The 18,206-nt window shown below is 35.9% G+C and overlaps 2 protein-coding genes across 3 annotated transcripts; one reads left to right on the top strand and one right to left on the bottom strand.

Annotated features, from left to right (window-relative positions):
- The first annotated feature begins 2,929 nt into the window (after positions 1-2,929).
- Positions 2,930-4,999, top strand: LOC137812004 (polyphenol oxidase, chloroplastic-like). The gene has a single exon (XM_068613876.1). The coding sequence runs from the start codon at positions 3,112-3,114 to the stop codon at positions 4,894-4,896; it is 1,785 nt and encodes a 594-aa protein (XP_068469977.1). The 5' UTR covers positions 2,930-3,111; the 3' UTR covers positions 4,897-4,999.
- An 8,051-nt stretch (positions 5,000-13,050) lies between these two features.
- Positions 13,051-17,785, bottom strand: LOC137809766 (uncharacterized protein At4g04980-like). Of its 2 annotated transcripts, none has more exons than XM_068610848.1 (10): positions 17,477-17,785; positions 17,281-17,381; positions 16,819-17,001; positions 16,626-16,721; positions 16,211-16,337; positions 14,854-16,069; positions 14,263-14,428; positions 14,002-14,166; positions 13,767-13,919; positions 13,051-13,660 (listed from the first exon to the last, which is right to left on the bottom strand). In XM_068610848.1, the coding sequence occupies exons 2-10, from the start codon at positions 17,347-17,349 to the stop codon at positions 13,481-13,483; spliced, it is 2,355 nt and encodes a 784-aa protein (XP_068466949.1). In that variant the 5' UTR covers positions 17,350-17,381; positions 17,477-17,785; the 3' UTR covers positions 13,051-13,480. The 2 variants fall into 2 exon arrangements, with proteins under 2 accessions (XP_068466949.1, XP_068466950.1); XM_068610849.1 differs by having other exon boundaries at positions 13,132-13,660; positions 16,824-17,001; positions 17,477-17,732.
- Positions 17,786-18,206: the final 421 nt, after the last annotated feature.

The following is an 18,206-nucleotide window of genomic DNA, read 5'->3' as shown; positions in this document are numbered from 1 at the left end:
CTCTCTTTTTAAAGAATTTTTATATCAACATATTGAAGTAAGTTATCATATTTCGCTTAACATATTATTTAACAATCTCTTTGATGTGTATTATTTTTAGAAGAAAGTCAAAGCTATTTGAGATTCTTTTATTTTTAAATACATTGCCAAATATATGCTGAAACCAATATTCATTATTGGAAACTAACAATAATTAACAAATATATCTTCACTGGCTTCCACTCGGGCCTGATATTTGAATTCTCTCAACTCCTCCAGCTGCATAAACTTGTGGATACTACCTAAGCCCGTCCAAGCTTTCACCCGGTTGCATGCACAAGCTATCAACGAAAGGTCACGAATGCAAGGCTGTGAGCATATGATGCATTGTTATATCCGGGATCAGGTTTCGGATGCTCATGACCACTTTTCCAAACCTGTCCACAAACTTCCTCGGTGACTCCTTCTTTTCCTAGCGAATGCTGACCAGGGCGATGGAGTTCAGATGGTGCAGTCTGCTGTGGCGAACTGTATCTCAAACTTGGATACTAGTGTCTCAAGCCAATCAATGGAGTTTGGAGGAGTTTCATAAATCAACTCAAAGCTTCTCCTTTCAGCAATGTGGGGAACACTCGGCATAGGATCACATCGTCCGTGGTTTACAAACTCATGTGCATGGTGTATGTGTTTATGTGCTCGTCCGGGTCAGTCGTGCTGTCATAACGATCCCTATTGAAGCCTTTCCACTTGTCCGGTAGTGGTATTTCGATTATGGAGTCAGTAAAAAGGTGTCGGCAGAGAGAGTCCAAAGTACCGGCCATGGGGATCGACTTGTTAAGATAGGACTTGCCGTTAACCTCTTGGGTGTGAATTTTGTCTTTCGGCTCCTAAACAATTTTGGGGCCGGTGGGGGTGGTGAAGGACCTCCCGACAGGTCGGTCCAACAGAAGGTCCCCCTCCCCGAACTTCCTTTACAATTCTTCGTTCTTCTTTCGGAGAGTTAGGATCTCGTCCTCATTTTTTTGAATGATCTCCTCATTTCTTCTCTTCATCTCAGTCATCTCTCTATGCAGAGACATGAACAATACCATCTGTTATGCTTCAAACATCAGTCATGCTTCAGGTTGATACCATCTACTCTCTTTTCCAAGTTGATTCTCTCGGCTCCATGGTGGACGCCAATTGTTCTCGAACGGAGTTGGAACTAAGAGAACAATTGCAGTACTCCTCGGTCGGCTAGTTAACTCTTCCTTCCTTCCTCTCGAAGTGGGCTTCTTACTCCTCCCTCATTTCTCAACTTTTCGGTTTCCACAGGTCTAGGCTCAAATGGTACCTGCAAAAGGCACTCTGACGCTCAAGTCAAAATTAAGTATTTTGACACTCGGTATCCTGAGCAGTGTATATGAGGTACATGATTCTTGGATTTTATGTCTTTTTTATGGTTATTATAGATATTTTCTTATTTGGTCAGATCATGGAGTTGAGTCTTGTTTAGGAATACATTTGACTACTGATTAGCCTTATTAATCCCACTTAAGCGTAATGATATTTTTGGTGTCGATCGGTTTGTCGAGACATGATCTCGGTCGTACGGATCCTACCAGTACAATTATTATTATTATTTTAAAAGAATATAGAATATCTATAACTTAAACAATTAGTTTTTTTATTATACAAATGTAGTTTTTACTCAAATTTACTGAAATAACTAAACTTAAAAAAAAATTAAAAAAACGAGTAAATAATATCTGTAAGCACGATTTTTGTTTTGTTTTATTTTTATAGAAGTCATACAAGTAAACTAAGACTTTTTGTTTTTTCTTATTTAAAATTCAAATCACTGTCTCACAACTTAATTTGAAGGACAGACAGCATCTTTATAATATTTTGGTGTCTCTCATCTCGACTACAAAACCATGGCTATTAGGTAGAAGATGTTGGCTTTTCAGGGTTTTAACCTTTTATGTCTCACTCTTCTCTCATCTAATTTCCTCATAATTTCTTTATCTTATTTTTCCTTTTCATATATTTAATTTTTAATGTGTTTCTGTATTTGAAAACCTATTATAAAAAATATTTAAATAGATATTTAAATTGTGAAAATTTTCCAAAATTTACTCTAGAACCAGTGCAAAATTTAGTGAGAACCGAACTCCCACCTTCCTTCTCCTTTTCCAGCGTCACACACCTCACTAGAATAAGACTATCTGAAAATTGATTTTTAGAAAGATTTTTGCTTTCTTATTAAGAAAAAAGGAGAGGAAAAATGGATAATTATTTTTGAAGGTAAAATGTTTATTAAAATAATTAATTAAAATTGAGGAGAATAGTTTTTATTTGGTTTGAGAGATGGAAGAAAATAAAGAATTATGTAAGGTGGAATACAATTGGGATTTGTAGAAGATTTAAAAATTATAAAATAGAAAAAAATTAAAATTGTGTGGATATTTATTATTCTTGGTGGAATTTTTTTTGGAATGATTTAAAAAACGCATTAGGAAGTATAAAATGAGTGAAAATATAAAGTGTAATTTTATATTAATATTGAAGAAATAAATTATCATGCACAACAAAATTTTAAAATAAATACTTAAATTTTTTGGGATTAAAACGTAATTAGTTTGTGAGAAGGAAAAAAAAAATATAATTTAAGGGTGAAAAATGTTGGTACTGTAATATTGATTTTGTAAAATAATAGAGAAGTAAATTTATTGTTATTATAATAGTTTGTATAAGAATTGAATGAAAGATAGAAAAGTATTAAATTTTGTCTTTACACATAAGAAAAGTTTGAAAGCGCTGTTCTTAGGAAGAGGATACGCAGGCCAATTTGCTGAATGTCAATGTCACTATTTTTTTATTCAAAAATATTTGACACCCAACCCATGCTTCCCCGTACATGTTCAATAAATATTAATATTTTAATTATTTATAAAAATTTATATTTTTTTTAATATTTGAAACATTTTGCATTTTCTATTATAAATTCTATTACAAAATGTTAATATTTAGTGTATGATAATTTTTTTTATTTTTCATTTTTGCAACCCAAGCATGTGCAGAATTTCTCTTTAAAAAGTGAAAAGTATGGTAGAGAATTAGGAGCCACAAGAGGAATAAGCGATTAATATCATGCTCTCTATCTCCACACTCCCCATATCCCTTTCTTCATCTTCTTCCACCTTCACCAAACATACCAAACCAAAACACCACTATGTTTGCAAAGTCTCATGCCACACTAACCACAACAACACTATACCAAGCGAAGAAGGAGAACCATCACACAACTCTGTAGCTGCAAAAAACAGGAGGGACCTTCTGATTGGGTTTGGAGGACTCTATGGTGCTTCCACTCTTCCAAACAATATAGCCATTGCTGCTCCAACTTCCCCTGACTTCAAAAGTTGTGGCCCCCCAGATTTACCAAGAGGTGCAGAATCCACGGATTGTTGCCCTCCAAAATCTTCCACCATTGTAGATTTCAAGTTTCCACCTAGAACACCCCTTAGGGTTAGACCAGGTGCTCATTTAGTGGATGATATCTACCGAGACAAGTACAAGGAAGCTCTCAGTATCATGAAAGGTCTTCCTTCTGAAGACCCTCGTAGTTTCATCCAACAAGCTAATATCCATTGTGCTTACTGCAATGGTGCCTATCACCAAGTTGGGTTTCCTGACCTTGACTTACAAGTCCACAACTCCTGGCTATTCTTCCCTTACCATCGTTTTTACCTTTATTTCTATGAGAGAATATTGGGAAGCTTGATTGGTGACCCAACTTTTGCTATTCCATTTTGGAACTGGGACCACCCTAAAGGTGGCATGACGATGCCTTCCCTTTTCACAGATAAAAACTCCCCTTTATATGACCCTCGCAGGAATCTTTCTCATCAACCACCAACTCTTATAGACCTAGATTATAACAGAAAGGACGATAACAATCCCAACCAGAGTGAAAGTGTTGCTGACCAAATCTCTAGTAACCTTACTATAATGTATAGGAACGTTGTCTCGGGTGGGAAACTCCCGAAGCTCTTCCTTGGAAGCCCTTATCGTGCTGGTTCAGATCCTCACCCTGGTGCTGGGAGCCTAGAGCATGTTCCTCATATTCCAGTTCACTCTTGGTGTGGTGATCCCCGAGAGCCTAACCGTGAGGACATGGGAGTCTTCTATTCAGCTGGCAAAGACCCTATTTTCTATGCTCACCATGCCAACGTGGATAGAGTGTGGAGCATATGGAAAACAATACCAGGTGGGAAAAGAAGGGATTTCACTGATCCTGATTGGCTAGAATCTAGCTTTTTGTTCTATGATGAAAACAAGAACCTTGTGCGTGTAAAGGTGAAAGATTCCCTTGACACGAGAAATTTGGGGTATGTTTACCAAGATATTGATCTTCCATGGCTCAAGAAGAAGCCTAAGCCCAGAATGTCTAAAGCTAAGAAGGTGGCATTGGCAAAAAGTTTTGGAGTTACTGCAGCACGGGCTGCTGAGACCACTACGTCAAGCAGTGTAAGGTTTCCTCTGAGTTTGGATTCAAAGGTAAGCATAGTTGTGAAAAGGCCAAAGCTGTTGAGGAGCAAGGAGGAGAAGGAAGAAGAGGAAGAAGTGTTGGTGATTGATGGGATTGAGTTTGGAAGGGATAAAGCTGTGAAGTTTGATGTGTTTATCAACGACGAAGATGACGAGGTGATAAAAGCAAGCAATAGTGAGTTTGCAGGAAGCTTTGTGAGTTTGCCACATACTCATTTGCACAAAAGCATGAAGGTGAAAACCTGTTTTAGAGTGGGATTAACGGATTTGTTAGAAGATTTGGAAGCTGAAAATGATGATAGTATTGTGGTGACGTTGGTGCCAAAATATGGAAAAGGACTTGTCACAATTCAGGGCATAAAGATAGAGTTTGAAACGGAATGAGAATAAGTCATTGTAAACAAAATAGTTATGGCATGCTTCAAAAGGTGTTCTGAATAATGATTTCATCGTTCAAATAATTTGAAATTTGTATTAACATGTTTAATTTAGAGCACAAATAATGATCTTACTATATTCAATTTAAAAAAAGTAGTTTTTGATTGTTTTATTAACAAAAATGGAGTAAATAACGCTTTATTTTGCAGATACAGGACCAATTTGACCTTTAACCTTGAGTTTAACATATTAATTGTGTCTAATTCCTTGATTTTTACATTAAACTTGCTGTTTAAAAAAAATTACACTATAACCTTTTATACAATACACTAAATTTTTACTGTTTAAAAGAATTACATCATAACTTTTTTTTATAAGAAATGTTGATGTTAAGAAAACAAAATTAAATTTTATTTATAAGAAAAGATTGAGTTTATATTTGCTTATAAAAATGTTGATGTAAAGAAAACAGTGAAATTTTACTAGATCTTAAGAATGTTTAGCGTAATTTACTTAATAAAATTTCATTATGTTTAATCTTTTTCTGGAGTTTAACACATGTTTGATTCTATATAGATTTTGTTTTCAGTGTTTTAGTAACGTGAATCAAAATATATTATTTTTATATTTATATAAAATGTACTTGTGATGGATGCCGGAACATTTATAATGAGAGGTTGTTTAAAAAGGTTACTGAGACGGAGGTATGGTTAGAAAGTTTGTGTGGGAAGGAGGAAGAGTTATATCGTCACTTATTTTTTAACTGTGATTTTGTTTGGCGGGTTTGGTGTCTCTGTTTCGAGTGACTGAGATTGTCGTTTGTGTCTCACAATGACCCTAAGTCGAACTTTGCTCAATTTAGGATGAATACGTTATTTGATTTGATTAATGAAGTGTGGAATACAATTTGGGTGGGGGGTCGTGGGGGAAATATGAAATCACAAAAATTCTATTATTTTCAACAGGGACGCGACTGAAGTTTGTACTTTGAAGTAAGCAAATGTCTGGTCTTAGATTTCTGCAAAATTGCACATTGCTTCGATTTCCTTTTCCAGTTGGTGTTTGGAACCTTTGGAATGTATTCGTTTGGTTATTTGATGTTTTTTTTTTTTTTTTATATTTTTAGGTTCTTAGTGTGAAATGTGTTTTTGCCGGTTTAATTTGGAGGGTCCTCTTAGACGTTGGATTATATATTTTTTGTATAAGGGTTGATAAGTGGTTCACATTTGTTATTGTTTATAAAAAAAAAATTACTAATAAAGAAATTATTTTAACGCAAATCCTTTTATATTAATAAGATTTATAATTAAAATAATATTTTGTAAATAAGAAATGTAAGCTATTTCGAGGAAATATCTTTAATTTGAAAGGGACCTATCAAAGATTTGGCGTCTGTCTTATAATAGAAGGATTGTGTGATGATTATTGCTGCAATCTCAAATAAACCAATGAGGAGCAGCAATTTATGCAGCCATAGATCATGTGAGTCCCACAAATAATAACCATATATATCCTTTTGTGCCGTTTCTCTTGTCTATACACTAACACTACTTTTATCAATTCAGAGGAAACTCAAAAAGTACAAAACAAGCATTATATAGATCGGTCACATTATACCTTACTTAGTATACTTAAACTAACATCATTGTTTGAGTTATTCTATGTAGGGTGTAGGGTGACTATTTTCATTCCTCAATCATATTAAAATAATTTTTGTGTACATGGTTTAACGTAATGTTAGACTATTTAATATATAAAAAAATTAGTTAATGTCATTTCTTAACAGATCTAATCGTTAATCTAATCAAACCGTATTCAAAATTTGTTTTTAAATCATAAAAATTAACAATAAAAATTAAATAAAATAAATAGAGGGTTGAAATTGTTTAGCAAATAAATATAGTAGACAAAAAAGAAAAGCCATAATATAACAAGTTTACTCTCAAATACTCTCAAATTTATTCAATACTGAATGCTTCAATAAAATCATGAAATAAAAATCATTTTTAAAAAAAATAATAATTATTTGCTATACTGACTAAATTAGAGACCATTTTAGTTTCTAAATTAGTTTCTATTATTGTTAAATGGTTTTTAAATTGGTATCTAATTAGCAACCAATGTTTTTGTTACTAAATTTAGAATTTAAATAATTGGTAGTTAAAAACTTGGTAGCTAATTAAATACCAATTTAGAAATCATTTAATAATAATAGAAATTATTTTTTTTAGTTTCTAAAATGGTCTCTAATTTAGTTACTATAACAACTGATTATTTTTTGTCTCTAAAATTGGTTTCTATTTCATGTTTTTCTTGTAGTGTATATCAAGTTTGTAGCAAGGATAAATGGAGTAATAGTCCATGAATTAGTGCACTATTAACACAAGGTTTCAAAGAAAAAATAGAGGAAAGGGAACAACTATAGAACCTGAAGCTAACAAAAGGTGAAAAGATGAAAGAAAACAAGAGTAACAAGAGCGTACATGAGGAGCACAAGAGACGTGAAGTTGGGAATTTTTGTGATTTAGAAAGAGCAAATGAAAAGTTGAAGGATGGAGATGTTGGGAAAAATGGGTAATTTTTCCACTAAAACAGAACCCTAACAGAGCTACCCGACAAATAATATTGAATAAATAAAGCGAAATAATAAAAGAGATAAAGAGGAAAAAACACACCAGAAAATTGTTAAGGGAGTTCAGCCAATTTAGCCTAATCTCCGAGCACAGCAAAAACAACTCACTTTTATTATTATGGGAGAAGATATTACAAATTGGGATATTTAACACTGAAGGAAGAGAGTTTAATTTATAACCCTCAAACCTCCTTCCTTCCCAAACAATGAACCCATCGATGTGGGACTTGAGATTAAGCCAAAATCAACAAATCTCCACCTTGGCTTAATTTCAAGTCCCACCTAAAACAAATCTTCTCAAAACATAACAAAAACAAACTTTGCAGTGCTTCAAATTTGCGCCTCCGGGCGCCAACTTCAAATGTGCAAGATATTAACCAAGTCTAAACAATGTTCAAACTTGGTCCTTGTAACCACCTTGGTGAGCATATCTGCAGGATTCTCCGTAGTGTGAATCTTCTGGAGAACAATCTCTTCTTCTTCGAGAATCTCACGCACAAAGTGATAACGAACATCAATGTGCTTCGTCCGTGCATGAAAGACTTGATTCTTTGCTAAATGAATAGCACTCTGACTGTCAGAATATAACTCAAGTTGTTTCTGACCAACTCCCAAGTCTTTAAGCAACCCATAAAGCCAAATTGCTTCCTTCACAGCCTCTGTAATCGCCATATACTCTGCCTCTGTCGTAGACAAAGCCACCATAGACTGCAAGGTAGACTTCCAAGTAACTGGCGCTTTTGCTAAAGTGAACAAATAGCCAGTTGTAGATCGTCGCTTATCCAAATCACCTGCATAATCAGAATCACAATATCCAACTATGCATTGACCAAGTGATTCATCTTGCTCAAATGTCAATCCAACATCTAAGGTATTTTGGAGGTACCGTAGAATCCATCTCACAGCTTGCCAATGACCCTTGCCCGGATCATGCATGTACCTGCTAACAACACTCACAGCCTGTGAAATATCTGGTCACTTACACACCATTGCATACATCAAGCTTCCAACTGCATTTGCATATGGGACTTTCGCCATGTATTCTCGTTCTTCATCAGTCGTCGGAGATAAACGGCTACTCAATTTCAAATGAGGAGCAAGTGGGGTACTTACAGGTTTTATATCTTCGTGTATACCAAAACGTTGTAGTACCTTCTGCAAATACTGCTTCTGTGACAACCAAAGTTTTCCCCTCTCTCTGTCCCTGTTTATCTCCATGCCGAGAATCTTCTTGGCTTCCCCCAAATCCTTCATCTCGAACTCTTTACTCAACTGAGCCTTTAGCCTATCAATCTCAACTTGGCTCTTTGCTGCAATCAGCATATCATCAACATATAAGAGTAAGTAAATGTAGGAACCATCTTCAATTCTGCGCAAATACACACAGTGATCATATTTACTTCTCTTGTACTTCTGATCCTTCATGAACTTATCAAATCGTTTGTACCACTGTCTCGGAGATTGTTTCAGTCCGTACAACGATTTGCTAAGTTTACAAACCCAATATTCTTTACCATCAACCTTGTATCCTTCTGGTTGAGTCATATAGATTTCCTCCTTCAAATCACTGTGTAGGAACACGGTCTTTACATCAAGTTGAGCAAGCTCCAAATTCAATTGTGCTACCAAGGCCAACAAAATTCGAATGGAGGAATGTTTAACAACTGGAGAAAATACCTCATTATAATCAATTCCCTCCCTCTGAGCAAAGCCTTTAGCAACCAACCTTGCCTTGTAGCGAACATCTTCTTTATTAGGAAATCCTTCTTTCTTTGCAAATACCCATTTGCACCCAATTGCCTTCTTACCTTTTGGTAATTGTGTCAGCTTCCACGTCTTGTTCTTCTTCAAAGACTGCATCTCCTCTTCCATCGCACCTACCCAATTACCACTCTCTGAACTAAGAATGGCTTTTGGGTAAGTGGATGGAATGTCATCAACAACTGGAAGTGCATAGGCAACCATATCCATGAAACGAGCAGGCTTCTGAATATCTCGTCTCTGTTTTCTAACTGCAATTGGCGCTGATTGCTGTTGAGATTCTTGGGTAGGAACCTCTTCCTCATTTGACTCTTCTTCTGCCATAGAAGAGTCACTTGTGGTATTTTGTGTTGGGATCACCACTGTCGGCTCAAAACTCCACCTGCTTTCAGGCACACTCCACCTGTTGTGGAGTACTATCAGCTTCTTCTGGATTTACCTTCTTTAACATGGCAGATTCATCAAAGGTAACATCCCTACTGATAATCGTCTTCTTTGCCTCTAGACACCGCAAACGGTATCCCTACACTCTAGGACTGAAGCCCATGAAAAGAGTCTTCTTTGCCCGTGGATCCAACTTTGATTCAATCACATGATAATATGCAATAGAACCAAAAACATGCAAAGAATCATAATCAGTTGCAGGTTTTCCAGACCATACCTCTAACGGGGTTTTGCCATCTATAGCAGATGATGGCAAACGATTGACGAGATGTTGAGCGTATGTCACAACCTCAGCCCAAAACTCTTTGCCTAACTCAGCATTAGACAGCATACAACGAACTTTCTCCACAAGTGTCTTGTTCATACGCTTTGACACCCCATTCTGCTGTGGTGTTTTTCTAACAGTGAAGTGTCGAACTATGCCGCAATCTTGGCATACCTTCAGGAACGGATCACTCTTGTATTCTCCTCCATTGTTTGTTCGGAGAACCTTAATCTTCCTTCCTGTCTGGTTTTCAACTTGAGCTTTCCACTTAAGGAAAATTTCAAGCACATCATTTTTGTTCTTCATAGTAAACACCCAAACTCTCCTGGAAAAATCATCCACAAAAGTGACAAAATAATGCCTACCTTCGATTGACGGAGTCTTGACAGGTCCCCACACATCTGAATGCACATAATCCAGAATACCCTTGGTATTGTGAATTGCAGTGCTCACAAAATTCAAGTTTGCAAGCCTTCGTACCTTTCAACAATCCCTGCTTGGTAAGAATTTGCAAGGATTTCTCTCCAGCATGTCCCAACCTCATATGCCACAACTTCGTTGCCTCAGCATCCATCTTAGAGCTAGAAGTTGTTGCCGCTACTGTCCCCACCACTGTACTACCTTGGTAGTAATAGAAATTGTTCTTCCTCACGCCTTTCAACATCACCAGTGCTCCTGAAGTTGCTTTAAGAATTCCATCTCGCATCGTCACAACTAGGCCTTTAGATTCTAAAGCCCCCAATGAGATGAGATTCTTCTTCAACTTTGGCACGTACTGTACATCCCGCAAAATTCTGGTGGATCCATCATGATTCTGCAGCTTGATTGAACCTATCCCAGCTGTGTTACATGGATTATCATTACCCATGTAAACAAACCCGCCATCAAGTTCTTGAAATTCAAAGAACCAATCCCGAATGGGACACATATGATAGGTACAACCTGAATCCAATATCCACTCATCTGGATACGATGATGCTGAAAGCGAGACAATTAAAGAGATATCTGATTCCACATCATTTTTGCATTCTGCAACATTTGCATCTTGCGGAGCCTTCCCTTTGTTCTGCAGTTTTGGACAGTCTTTCTTCACGTGTCCTTTCTCATGATAGAAAGCACACTCATCTTTGGCAACGACCCGACCTTTAGACTTAGACCTCCCTCTTCTCCCCTTTGTGTGACTTTGCTGACGACCTCTTGCCATCACAAACTCAAAATATTGTATTCAATATTACAAACAATTTCAAACAACCCAAGGGCGAACCTTCGGCTCTTGATACCACTTGTTGGAAAAAATGGGTAATTTTCCCACTAAAACAGAACCCTAACAGAGCTACCCGACAAATAATATTGAATAAATAAAGCGAAATAATAAAAGAGATAAAGAGGAAAAAACACACCAGAAAATTGTTAACGGAGTTCGGTCAATTTAGCCTAATCTCCGAACACAGCAAAAACAGCTCACTTTTATTATTATGGGAGAAGATATTACAAATTGGGATATTTAACACTGAAGGAAGAGAGTTTAATTTATAACCCTCAAACCTCCTTTCCAAACAATGAACCCATCGATGTGAGACTTAGGATTAAGCCAAAATCAACAGGAGAAAGGCAACAAAGTGATGAAATTGAGGATAAATTGAAAACGAGAAGTTGGAAAGACAGGGAAACGAAGTGCAAGGGAGTAGTAGACAACTATCAGAATATCATGAACGTAGTCCAAAGTCTTCATTCTTTATTGTTAAATGTTGAATCTAGCCCTGCAATGTTCAAAAAATTTTAACCTATCAACTTTATCATTGCTTCTGCAACTCAACCAAGATTTTCTCACTTCCATGATTGAACATTTTATGTCATAAGGCTATTTTGGAAAAGATAGCATTCTAAGTAGTAGATTCTAAAATAAATACTACAATACCTTTCAAGGCATACAAGTTGTTCTTCCTCAGACCCTTTATTGTAACCATGGACCTCTTCATTACCTTTTTGTTACCCGTTTTCAACTTTGAATACATACCCCTTCTTCTCAAGCTTACTAAGGAATATCATAATATCTTTTGAAGTTAGGTATTGACACTACAAGGAGAACAAAAATAATTAGTTATATTAGATTGATTAAATTAGATACTAAGTTAGAGAATAAAAAATTATTGATATGTAATGTAGTTTCTATTATTAATAAAATATTATAAAATGATTTTTAAATTAGTTACCAAAGTTTTAGTTACTAATATTTTAGATTCTAAATTAATCTCTAAAAGACTAATAAAAACTAATTTAGAACATAAGTAGTTATTAGCTAAAACCTAATAGTTAGATACCAATTTAGAAATCATTTTATACATTTTTATTAATAATCGAAACTATTTTAGATATCAATAATTTTGTAATTTATAAAATGATCTCTAATTTAATCAATATAGTGACTAATTATTTTGACATATAAAATTAGTTTCTATTTAATCATTTTCTTTTAGTGTTGATGAGTGTATGGATAAAAGGCAAGAAGAAGACCTGAGGTTGAAATAAGAATTTTAATTGAATTTTAATTTTTAATTAAACATTTGTATTTATATCTATTTTGTAACTAGAAACTTCTATGAACATTATTTTATCAATTAACTATATGAGTTATTGAATTATCCTAATTGCTGGTGAACCTACTATTCTTGGTCCCTAGTATAAATAGGCTTGTATTTACTTTGGAATGTCAAGACTTATTTTATTGAATATAACCTTTTGTTTTATGAGAGAAATTCTCTCTAGTCTCTTTAATTTATCAATCATTCGTGATATGACGTCTTTTTCATGTTTCAATCCGTGTCCTTGTTTTCTATTATCATTTGGTAGAAATTGTTGGAAAGAGTTCATTCTCTCTAACTTTTGATCAAGGTGTTCATTAGCTACATACTTAACTTCATTGGCAATTGTTGAGATTCATCATGCAACTTGAACTTTAAACTTTAAGGTCTAGCAGACCATCCTATAGAGACATGTACATGACCCACAGATGATCCACTACCATGAATTTGATGAAAACAAACGAAATTTGGTACTTGTTTCTGTAATAAACCATTACCATGAATTTTTGTCAACAAATGTTTGATGATTGGTACAAATATATAGGATGAAAGCAAAAGGGACAAAAGGGAATTCATCGCTGTGAAATAACAGTCCACTATACAATATGTATATAATAAATATACAATATGTATATAGATATGTATAGAGGAAACTAAAGTACAGGCTTAGGTTCATGCTTCAGCAGAGTTCCCGCAATTATTTTCAGAACTCTGCAAGCATGAATAGCTCCTATCAAAATTTAAAAAATTATAACTCCAAATCGCCAATGATCATTAATATACAAATGGCTTTGACACTAAAAAGGGGGTTAATGATCAATATGCAGAAAGAACCTCACCATCTCATTTTTTTACCCGAAATATACAAAGCATAAGTCCAACTATATATATATATAACCATTTGTGTCATGGTTGGTTGGGATCACTCTCTATCTCCTGTGCCAATTCTCTTGTTAGGTTGTCAGCACGATCATCAAGACCACCAGCGAATGTGTAGACCCGGAATGCAAATTGAAACGCTTTCCAAAGAATTGATACACCTCCCTTTTTTACTCCATCTTTCTTATCACCAGAGTTGCGCTTCTCCTGCATTCAGTTTCAAAAAATAAATTAACCCAATTTAGTTTCATGGTTTGCTCAAAAGTGTTTTATTGTGTTATGTTCATCTCCTTTTGTTCTAACTTGGATATACCTTAAGTGATAACTCCATGCAATTGGAGGAAACGTCCACCAACGCTTCCTTGATCTTTACGAGAATGTGGAAGTCAAATTCGATGTTGTGACTCTTAAATTTCTTACATTCTTCATCTTTGGTTCGTTCCAGGGCATCTAGTTCTGTTTTAATCTGTGTTTTGCTCTTTTGGGGTTAGAATTTAGAAATGAATTTGCACAGAGGTTGTCAAATTAATTTGATGATTTTGGATTACCTTGCTGAAATATCGCTCAACCTTGTCCAGTTGCTGAGCCATGGGAGGTACTATTTTCCAGTTTTGAAGCTCGGTAAGTATTGAGTACAATTTATTGTACAGTGCTGCTGACATTCTTAAAGCTTCCAACTTCTTTGTGGGGAATCCTTCAAACCGTGATAGTACCTATGCAGCAGAGGAATTGCTTAGCGTTGTAAATGAAAGAACCAGCAGCAATGAATGGAATTGAAAACTATATGAACGCAGATTTTCTTAACTCACCTGTGATTCATCAGTTAGATTCTCAAGAACGAGTTCAACATCTTTGTGGAACTTGGCCAATTCTGTCATATCTTTTGTCTTGAAATTAGTAATGGTAGATCTCAGCTCCAAGATTTGCTTTGTGTAATTCTGAACATCTTCTTCTATTTGTTGGAAGTAAGAGGATCTAATTAATTAAGTAAAGGGAAAGATAAGCGAAAGTGCTCAAGAAGTGGGACGTTTAATACCTACAAATTTAACATAATAAAATGCATTACCTACTTAGAAGCTCCAAAAAGCAATCATACTTTGATTGGCTTCTCGGATGTGATAGCAATATTTTACATACTTTAACGATACGCATCATTAAAGTATGCAAATCTTTACCGGAAGTTATAAAATTCTAATACAACTTCAAACAAGGTGCAGAAGCATGCATAGTAAAAAAAATGAAATTTATTCAGTTATGAATGGTTTTAAGAAGGGAATAGGTTTATGATATTATAGTTGTAAACAAAAATTGAAGTATATTATGGGTTAGGATCTGTGAATATTATATTTCCATCGTAGCTTAGAAGTTCCTATTGCTGCGCCATGGTTTAAAACCCATACCTTTTTGTCATCTCTGCTAGAGCATCAGCCATTCCTTGTTTCCCTCCAGAGGTTGCTCCTCCAATACCACCCTTTTTTCCAGCAGAAGATTTTCCATTCAGGCTAGACCCTTCCAATTTTCCCTTTAGGGACCGATACAGGTTGCCTAATTGTGTCGATCTTTTCAACTTAGTAGTTGCCTTAGCGCGCAAGCATCTTCCTCCTCCCGGAGGAGGTGGTGGCGGAGGGCCACCTGCTTTTGGACCACCTGGCACGGTTGGCGGAGGTGCTGGAACTGATCCACCTTTCAAGGGAATGGGTGGTGGAGGTGGTGGAGGAGTAGCAGTTGTTGCTGAACCTGAACTTGGAGGCAATGGTGGTGGTGGTGGTGGAAGCATCCTAACTGCTGCTTCACTTTGCTCCGCTTTATGTGCTGATGGTGGAGGAGGAGGTGGAGGTGGTGTTGGTACTGGGGTTGATAATGTTACATTTGTTATTATCTTGGACGGTGCAAGAGGTGGAGGAGGAGGTGGTGGGGCTGGTATAGTCTTCATCTTTATCATGCATGGTGGGGAAGGTGGTGGGGGAGGTTGTGGAATGGAAGGTTGGGAAGGGGGAGGGCTTGGGCTTGGTGGTGTAACTGAAGGTGAAGATACAGGTTCTGGTTCTTGCTGTGCAAGAGGTGTTTTTTCTGGTTTAGGAGATTTTTGTTGAGGTTCTGTGTGATTGGTAGATAGTGATAGCCTTACTTCCTTTATAGCAAAAGGTTTAGTTGGGCTATCCAATTCCTCAGTTGTGTCCAAGTGAAACACTAGCTCTTCTGGTGAGTCTTTTCCATGATTTGAAGCCTTGTCATCCACTTCTATTTCTCTGGTGTATTCCTGCTCTATCTTATGGACATGTGTTGGTGACATCTGAAAAGACAAGCGCTTTATATCAATTGGGTTCAACTTTCCCACAGCTTGAACTCTGAGAGACAGAAGAAGAGGTGAGGAACAAGAGCTTCTTGGACTGTCTCCAGATCTTGAAGAGTATTTCATGAACTCTGGGAGAACAGATTTAGGTGTGACAGGAGAAGAGCAGTAAGAGCTGCTGCTATCTGAAAAGGAGGTCGATCTATATTTTCCAAATGAATTAGATCGTGAGCTGAATTCTTTCTTATGCTCATCTTCCTCTTTGTCAAACCTCTCACTTGCTAACTTCATCAAAGAATCTAGAGTGGTCAACATGGTCTCTCCTGCAAAACAAATGAAAGAACTTGAGTGATGGAAATGGCGTCAACTTTGACCATTGTAAATCTCAATTAGGCCTTTTTTTCCTTCCTTTTTTCCAATAAATCATTTCACAAGAACAATAAGACTACTAATACCATACATACCCAATTCACGCATATTGCTGTTATCCTTGCACAATGGTAACACAACATTGAGCTTATTCATCCAATCATTATTCGTAATCCACAACTCTCCAAGAGACTTCAAAGCCTTGCAGAAATAGGCCATAGCCTGCAGTAAACACTCCTCATTTAGTATTCTGTAAAGGGCCTGTTTACTCCGACAAAACGTGTTTTGTTTTCACTTTTTAATTACAAAGTTGTCGCTATTTTCAATCTTTCAACTGTTTTTCCAGAGGAAAAAAAATCACTGTTTTAAGCACAAATCTTTGAAAATAGGATAAAGTTGTAAATAAAATAACAGTTTTGCATGAAGATAGAAAACAGAAAACGTTTTTTCCAAGTTTCATAATATTTCAGTATGATAAAGATGACATGAGGAGCAACTAAATGTTGAAACCTGGTCCATAGGCTTGTCCTTAATCTTTGAGACTTCATGTTTTGGTATGCTACCTGGGTAAAGCCCTTGAAGATCTTGCAGGGTTTTCATGACCATCTGCAGTGTGACAGATGAAAGACAAATTTGTGAAGCGGGCAAGAAAATAGGGAGGAAATGCTGGCATTGCTCTGAATGGAAAGAAATTACAAAGCACCTCACGTAAAGAAGCAGAGCTGTTACATGCAGCAAGGTCCATGAGGTCTCTGAATGCCAAGATCTTCTTATGGATCTCCACCATTAGAATCAATTGGTCATTTCCTACAAATGACAATTCCAACGACTCTCCATTTGCTTTGCTCTTAGCCTTTGAAGACTTCTTAGGAGTGCCTTTCAGTCCCTGCAAGGTGTAGTATATACGTTGTGAACGGTGTCCATAGGCATTCTATTATTATGTCATATAACTAATGCTTAAAATTCCAGCATCTTCAAAAAATTTCCTTCAATTTTGAACCATGGAACCACGCATCATATATAAAAAAGTAAGACATGATAAAAATGTATATACACAGACTAGTTTTATTTTAGCAAATTGCACCTAACATAGCCTCAGGTTTCCTTACAGACATGAATGTGTTATTAACGAGAGAAGGTGATGGAAAGAAGACTAAAGTTTTACCTCAAGAATGTTATTTGTCTTGCGTCGAAAGAGTAATGGCTTCAAACCGCAGAAGCCCGCGGTGGCCATGTCTTATATCCAATACAGACTTGAAATTAATCCTACGACAAGGTTCAGAAAATAAATTTAGAAGAGAAAAGGAAAAGATATGTAAATAATTGCATAGAAGGAAGAAGGAGAGAAATATTGTTGAAACCTCAGAGAGATGAATATATCCACATTAACTGGGTTGGTGATGATAGAAATTTTGAGAGCATGCACGTACACATGCATGCAATTAGGGGTTATGCTAATAATTTGTGATAACGGAAAACGAGATGATAATAACAATGGAACTTTCTCAGAAGAGAGAGCCGAGGAGGAAAATGGAAAGAGGAAGGATTATAAAGGTTCCTTCCTCTTTCTCTGTTATGGATTAGTTTGAGTCTTTGGGTATGGCTTAGTGTTTACGCTTTGTGTCTTCATCATCAACGGCTAACTGATATTGCAGGAACCTTGATGTGCTGGGTTGGCTTATGCCTAAAAATAACACCATCTTAATCTTAAACAGCTTCCTTCCCTCTAGATTAAGGTGCCACATTATTCGAATTATTAATACATATGACTTCTGGAATTTCTATATTTATCCAACCTTTCTTTTCGATTTTAACAAACTACTATGCATTATTGTCTTATCTTATGTCATATTGTCTTATCTTATGTCTACTTTTAAATTAAAATAATTGTGTGACACAGATTTATATCAATATTTAATACAAAATATTCATGTGTTGCTTTTAACCGTTTTCTACAGCCACCACAATTTTGCTTCGTATAATCCAACGTAATGGTACACTCGATGTTGAATTGTAAGCGAAATAATCGGTTAAGAAAATTGATTGTGCAACTTAAGAAAGTAGTTGAGATTGTTTTGGACCTACAAAATC

Source organism: Phaseolus vulgaris, chromosome 2 (genome assembly GCF_000499845.2).
Source record: "Phaseolus vulgaris cultivar G19833 chromosome 2, P. vulgaris v2.0, whole genome shotgun sequence".
In the NCBI taxonomy this organism is placed as follows: Eukaryota; Viridiplantae; Streptophyta; class Magnoliopsida; order Fabales; family Fabaceae; genus Phaseolus; species Phaseolus vulgaris.
This window is presented reverse-complemented; position numbering and strand designations above follow the sequence as displayed.

What these genes read in the sequence shown, in the direction of transcription:
- LOC137809766 (XM_068610848.1), bottom strand. Translation starts at nt 17,349, where the DNA reads ATGGCCACCGCGGGCTTCTGCGGTTTGAAGCCATTACTCTTTCGACGC. An exon ending in AGACAAATAACATTCTTGAG is followed by an intron (nt 17,002 to 17,280) that starts GTAAAACTTTAG and finishes TACACCTTGCAG; the next exon opens with GGACTGAAAGGCACTCCTAA. An exon ending in GCATGGAGTTATCACTTAAG is followed by an intron (nt 13,661 to 13,766) that starts GTATATCCAAGT and finishes AACTGAATGCAG; the next exon opens with GAGAAGCGCAACTCTGGTGA.
- LOC137812004 (XM_068613876.1), top strand. Translation starts at nt 3,112, where the DNA reads ATGCTCTCTATCTCCACACTCCCCATATCCCTTTCTTCATCTTCTTCC.